General features: G+C 41.8%; 1 protein-coding gene across 1 annotated transcript; it reads right to left on the bottom strand.

Annotated features, from left to right (window-relative positions):
- Nucleotides 1-845: 845 nt before the first annotated feature.
- LOC106663495 lies at nucleotides 846-5,320 on the bottom strand. Its single transcript, XM_014388367.2, has 4 exons — nucleotides 3,821-5,320; nucleotides 2,261-3,766; nucleotides 1,168-2,204; nucleotides 846-1,101 (listed from the first exon to the last, which is right to left on the bottom strand). The coding sequence occupies exons 1-4, from the start codon at nucleotides 5,198-5,200 to the stop codon at nucleotides 846-848; spliced, it is 4,179 nt and encodes a 1,392-aa protein (XP_014243853.1). The 5' UTR covers nucleotides 5,201-5,320.
- Nucleotides 5,321-6,425: the final 1,105 nt, after the last annotated feature.

The raw sequence follows: 6,425 nt of genomic DNA, 5'->3' as shown, positions 1-6,425 counted from the left end.
ATGGTCAATATGAACTTTTTTGTTCATTTTAGGGTCAAGAATCTACTGGTGAAGTTTGTAGCACGAGTAGCAAGTCACCCTGTATATAAAATCGAATAATTCTCAGATAGCAATGGATAACTAACTTAGTCGTCATAGTATTAAAAGTAAAATATTATAGTGATATATATTCTTACATACCGATATATTTCTGACCTGGGAATATATAAAACGTATTGTGGGAAATGTTTGTCACCAGACGTCATGAGGATGGTTGGGTCTGTTTGACGTTCCACTGCAGTGTCAACCGATATATTATAGCTACACAACATACAAATTTACAAACCGCTATACATCAGACTTATGCATATAAAAGAATGTACTGAATCAAATGTTGGACACTATACCTCTTGACAATCGTTGGGTGTGTTTGACGTTCCACTGCTGTGTCAACCGATATATTATAGCTACATAACATACATATTTACATACCGTTAATTTTCGGACACCAGACCTCGTGATGATAGTTGAGTCTGTTTGACGTTGCATGACATATTTATTAACGTATTGTTCTATCTCCGTCCAATTCATATATTAAATCTATGTTGCGGGTGTTGATGAGCAGGAAGGTTGTTCTTTCTCATTATTGATGAGAGCTCGTATGAGTCTGATTTAAGCATATTGAACCCCTGCTAATAAATAGACAGTTTTGTTCATTTGCTGGTTTTTGGAAAGCGGGAGGAAACTCAGGCTGTCACCAGGTTAGAATGGTTAGTTTTGTACCTATGTAGATGAAGTATTTTATAGACGAATGTTGTGAGTAAGTGATGAAAATAATAAAGTTAAACCCTAGGATTAGATATTTTTTATTTATCCTTTTTTCCCGTATATGCATCTTCTTTTTTCTCTTTCTTTTTAACAATATTGCTTAAACGATCAAAAGGGTGTCCTATTTTGACGACCTGGTTCAATATTTCAGGGGTGAAAGCGAGCGCGTTAGCCAAAGACCTGAGTAGAGCCTCTTGGGTCAGAAGTGGGTCGAAAGGCATCTTGTCAAAACAGAAAATATGTACGTCACCCCATATGTCACCGACAGCGATGTTCCTACCGTTGTTTGAAAACCTGTTACAAAATATCATATGATTTAAATTTTGTCAATTAGGAAAAAAGTCATTTGTAAAGTTTTACCTCACGTTGGAGTTCCTTTTGTTTCTCGGATTCGTCGCTGTAGCGATGGGTTTTCCAATCCCGCAGCGGCCCAGATCCCAAAGATCGATGTAAATGCCGCCAACGCTGACGAGGAGAGAAGGATTCGCCGGTGACCAGGCAGCGTCCTCGATGTACATGTCCCTCGCGACCAAGGACAAGATGGGTGACTTCAGCCCGTAGACCCAAATCCTCAATGCGAAATCCCCGCCGACGGTGAAGAACAGCTTGGAACAAAACGGGCTGAATTCGATGCGATTGATTTTGTCCCGATGCGCATTGAACAAGTCGGTCTGAAGATTCCTCGCGAAAAGGGATATCACTCTGACGCTCCCGTCGTCGGTCCCGACGAGGAAGTTCTCTTTGTCCGCCGGAACAGGGACGAAGCACATGATGGCCGGGACGCTGTTCAGCTTCGGGGTGGTACAGACGCCCTGGGTGTCTTCGAATCCGACGACCATACCTTCTTTCCTAGTGATCGCCATTAGGATGTTGGGCCGACTGAAGCTCTGCTTTGCGTACGCGTAGAACTCGCCGGTCTGCCCTCCTGCCACCAACACCTCCTCGCCCATGCTGTTGTTCATCCAGGACACCTGCCAGACGGGCTCGCCGGCGTGGACCGTGCACTTTTTGTTGTCGCATAAGATCGACGGTATCTGCGGATAGATGTTGTATACGGCGATGAAGCCGTCCTGGAAACTGCAACTGAGGATGTACGGGTGCTTCGAGGAAAACTCGACGTGGCACACTCCCGCCTTGTAGGTCATGATCCGCTCCGGGTTCATGAGGTTCTTTAAGTTCCAGATGCAGATCAGACCGTAATGGAACGTCGTGCTGTAGAAGCTCCCGTAGCCGACAGCTATGACCGCTTCGAGCTTGTCGCTCCACGCTATCGAGGAAACGCTCTGCCTTTTAATTTTACGTTCGTGCACCTTCTTCGGGTATTTGAACGTCCAGAGGTATACAAGGACAATGTTTATCTCGACGACCGGCGCGTATGGATCCGGAACAAGAGCACCCTGCAATATTAATAAAATATATTCACCTTGACTATAGTTGTTTTTAATTTGTGTACCTGATAGGCTATTAAGTGATCTAGGTAGGGATTTGTGCTTAGTATCCTTTCGATGGTATTTGCCACATCATGGAATGCTTTTGAACAGACGATCGCTCGAGGCGAAGAGTCGTCATCGTCCTCCTCCTCCGAAGAAGCCAAAGCGGCCAAGTACGCCAAGTTGGGGTCGATCTCCTGCGGCGCTTCGAGTACCTGCGAACTTTGAATATCGCCCATGCAGGCATAAATTCCGATGGACTTCCTCTCAGGAGCGGTAATCAAAGCAGCGAAGTTGCCTTGCGGTTTGGGCACAATTTGTGTCAATGCGTCGCTAACGTTAATTTCGAAAGTTTCTCTTTTTCTCTTGTTTTCTTTTGCTACAGTTTCTAAAATCCTGAGTTCTTCCGCTTCTTCAGAATTCGAATAAACAATCGTGGACTCTTTCTCAAAGAGGGTCAGCGTCTCCGTTTCCATGAGCCTTACGACGTACTTGTACCCGTAGGTTTGTTCGGGTTCGATCGGGTCTTCTCTGAGAGGAAAGGCCGGCGGACCGGACTCTCTCGGGACGAAGTCTTCGTTTTCGGGATCCACGAAATCCGGCAAGGGGTCTGGTCTCGCGATCCTGCCAGGTATATGAGGGACGTCGAGCCCTTCTGTCAACTTCTTCATCAAGAGAGTCAGCGTCGCATTGGAGGCCTTGCTGGCAATATTGCCACCCATCGATTTGTCACCGATCGAACTTTCGCACCTCGTCAAACGGATGTTACCTAAGGATCCGCTTGAAATAAGGTTCTGTTTTGACGCCTTGTTAAAGGATTTAATATAATCGTTTTTGAGGTTTTCCGTAAATTCGACGAAACTCGTGTAACCTGATATAGTGTGAGATGCTGGGTACTTTGTTGTGCCGAGCTGTAACGGCGTCCTCTCCCTTAGACCTTGGGTGAAACCCCAAGGATGGTAACAATCGTCCAAAGAATAGACTCTGTACCCTGTCCATGACCAGCCATCGCCTGTGATTGACCAAAGCGGCTGACGGTCATCCGGGAAATCCAGTACTAAATCCTTTTCCATCATTTTCAGCATTTCCCTTTCTCTTCTCCTTTTCATCTTTTTCCATTTTTTCGACAGCTTTATCTGCTCTTGTATGTCCTCGTAGGCCTTCATCTCATCTTCAAGCTTGGAGTTTATCTCTTTCCTCTTGGCCAAAATCTCTTCCAGAAACTCTAATTGTTCACCGATGGAATCTCTTAATTGTTTAGACTGGTGCTGCTCGGCCGAGGCCTTATTTAGCGACATGATCCTCTCGTGCAACCTCTTTGTATACATCTCGACCAATTCATTCTTTTCTATTTTTTTCTGGATCTTTTCGAAGTAGCTTATTCTTTTCATCTCCGTCCTCTTCTTGTTATCGGTTTCCGTAACTGAGCGTTTCCTGGTCCGTTTGTTTTTCTTCTTCCTCCAGGTGTTATCCTTGTCGTCGAGGAACATACTACTCGCGTCTGGTATTAAATCAGTACTCTCGCCGACCTAAAACAACAACATATTTATTTTCCTGTTAAGTGATGTTTTTAGTTAAATTACCTCTACTTTCATGACGGAATCAGGCTTTATATTGAATCCTTCGTCCTTGAGCTTTATAGGAATTTCTTCCATACTTGTGATTTTTTTGTAAAATTGATCATTCGACACACCACCAAGACTTTCACCTCCCGAAGCCTTTGAAGCTTCTTGCGCCTTATCTGCTTTCCGCACTGATTTATGAAGTGTAGATGATTTCGAAACGTCCGAATTGGTTTTGATGATCGGTTTTGAAATTTGCTGCTTTATCATTTCGTTCGTCTTTCTCAAATGACACTGAAGTTCTTTTATAGCTTTCTGCGATTGGAGCAATTTTTTCTTCTTGTAACGAGTTCTCATGGCTCTCTGCCTGCTTTCCTCTTCTTTCATTAGCATCTTCTTTCTGGCGACTTTGAGGAACTTCTTATGCTTCCTTTTCTCTACATTTCTCAGCATTATAGTTTCAAACCCGGGTTTTTTACTTTTGATCTCTTCGACGCTTCTCTTTATATCTCTATACATTTTTGTCACTTCGGCCGTTATAAGGTGTCGTCTGACAGTCGCCGGGAGTGACGCCAATTGGACTGTCATTACTTTTTTCTTGTGTTTCATCTCTCTAAGACGTTTCCTTACGTGCTTGCAAGCGTTTAGTTTGCTCGCCTGTCTGCTCATTTTACTCCATTCCTTTTCCAATTCGTTTTTCCACGTGACTAAAAAGTAATCTCTGATTTTCTTTCTATGCGTCATGGCGTCCATGTATTGCTTTTTGCTGCTAAGCACCTTACATCTCTCGTCGGCTTGAGTCAAGACGTTTTTTTTAAGGGCCTGATAATTTTCTCTTATTTGAAGAACTCTTTCGAGCTTGTCTGAAATCACCACCCCTTTCGAATTGAGCTTCGCCCTGAACAATTCTGCTTTCTTGCGTTTTTTAAGTATGGCATTTATACGATCTTGTATACCTTCTTCTCCCATGAATTTCTTGACAAGCTCTTTCATTATGTCCTCCGAGAAACCGGTCACGGGCGTTTTGACCAGCTGGCAGACTTTTTTGACGTAGTCTTTTTTTATTTTCACCTGTGCCAATTGTTCCAGCATTGAGAGAGCGATGCCTCTCACAGGCTTGTAGCTCGGATGGTCCACCACTTCCTGAAGTACCTCGGCTCTCATGATCAGCTGCAGAACCGGCTTCCAATGCTTGAAGCTCAGCTTCCTCAGGATCGGTTTGTGGCCTGTTCTCTTCTTGACGTACTTCAGTGTTTTGCCGATACTTTCATCGAGTCTGTCAAGCCGCATTTTAATGGCCGCCTCGACCTGCAGAGGATTTTTCGGCTCCTCGAGCTTTTCGTTATCAATCACCTCCTCATCGCTATCTGCCTCCATCATAATATCTCGAAACTGCTCCATTTCTCACTATAAATCTAAGAAATAACTCTTGAAATTATTTAACAATGATTGTGTATAAAGAAATATAATAGTGACTGGTTTTTCGCTTAATCAGGCAATCATATGATCACACTTGTACAATATTATATTTAAACAGTTTGATCACGATATGATTTTATTTTTTAACATGCTAACACACCACGTCGCTTATTTTTGCGTCATAAAAACAAATTTTGTTGTAAGATATTGTATTGAGGTCTGCAAGTTTACGTGATTGTATTATGGCCTCAGATCATTTTGGTCCGCCAGTACCGCTGACCACGCAAACATTCGTTATGTTTTATTGAACGATAGATTGATATTTTTGCGATAATGCTAAGGTTTAACAAAGATTATGTTTTACTACTTTATAGCTGTCTAATGTGATAAGTATATCTTTTGTCTCACTGATGTATTTGAAACAATTTTTCGAAAAGCTGCAAGTCTCTTTATTTCATTGGGTATTCCTTACTACCCTGGTTTGAATCATTCTTAGTTAAAAAATAAATTTCTTTCTCCTATAAAGGTGTTTCTGATGTTAGTTCATGTTATGGCAATGTTGGGACTGAGTCGGTCTTCAAAAAAATTTGAGATTCATAAAAACTTAAATATGACAAACTGTAGACATATTTAAGATAGTTTTGCCCTATGATGACCTTAAAATAGGTAGTAACAATTAAATTTGCTATTTTTTTCAAGATCATACCTTGGTCCAGAGTGGAAATATGGTCGATATTTATAATACTGAAAACAGAAAGTTTCAAATATGATTCGTATTGACTCGAGGGTTCCTCAGGGATCTCACACCGGTCCAATTTTATTTTTGATCTTCTTCAATGATGTTACTAGACTTATTAAGAACAGTTATTTAGCGCTGCTTGCTGGTCTTTCAGAGCTGGTTAAAGGGTGGATTGTGGGAATGATTGTAATCTAATTCAAGAAGACCTGATTGCATTTGAGAACTAGTACCTATTAAAGAAGTTGGACATTAAAGGTAAAAAGTAGTAAATTTATCTGCTTCTCCAAGCATAAGACTATAAAGTCCAATCGTACGTTCGCAAAATGATAATGGAAGTATTGTTGAGGAAATCACCAAAATTTCTGATATCGTTTTTTAAAATTCATTTAAATAATAAGTGGGAAGTTTATGGGCCAACAAACAGCTGAGGTCATCGCCGGAAAATTCATTTATTTATTTACAACTGCG

The sequence above is a fragment of the Cimex lectularius genome, unplaced genomic scaffold (assembly GCF_000648675.2).
Source record: "Cimex lectularius strain Harlan isolate CLEC.00 unplaced genomic scaffold, Clec_2.1 scaffold339, whole genome shotgun sequence".
Taxonomy (NCBI): domain Eukaryota; kingdom Metazoa; phylum Arthropoda; class Insecta; order Hemiptera; family Cimicidae; genus Cimex; species Cimex lectularius.
This window is presented reverse-complemented; position numbering and strand designations above follow the sequence as displayed.

Coding starts and splice junctions, on each gene's coding strand:
- LOC106663495 (XM_014388367.2), bottom strand. CDS start 5,200: ATGGAGCAGTTTCGAGATATTATGATGGAGGCAGATAGCGATGAGGAG. Junction 3,767..3,820: donor ATTCCGTCATGAAAGTAGAG/GTAATTTAACTA, acceptor TTGTTGTTTTAG/GTCGGCGAGAGTACTGATTT. Junction 2,205..2,260: donor ATCACTTAATAGCCTATCAG/GTACACAAATTA, acceptor TTAATATTGCAG/GGTGCTCTTGTTCCGGATCC.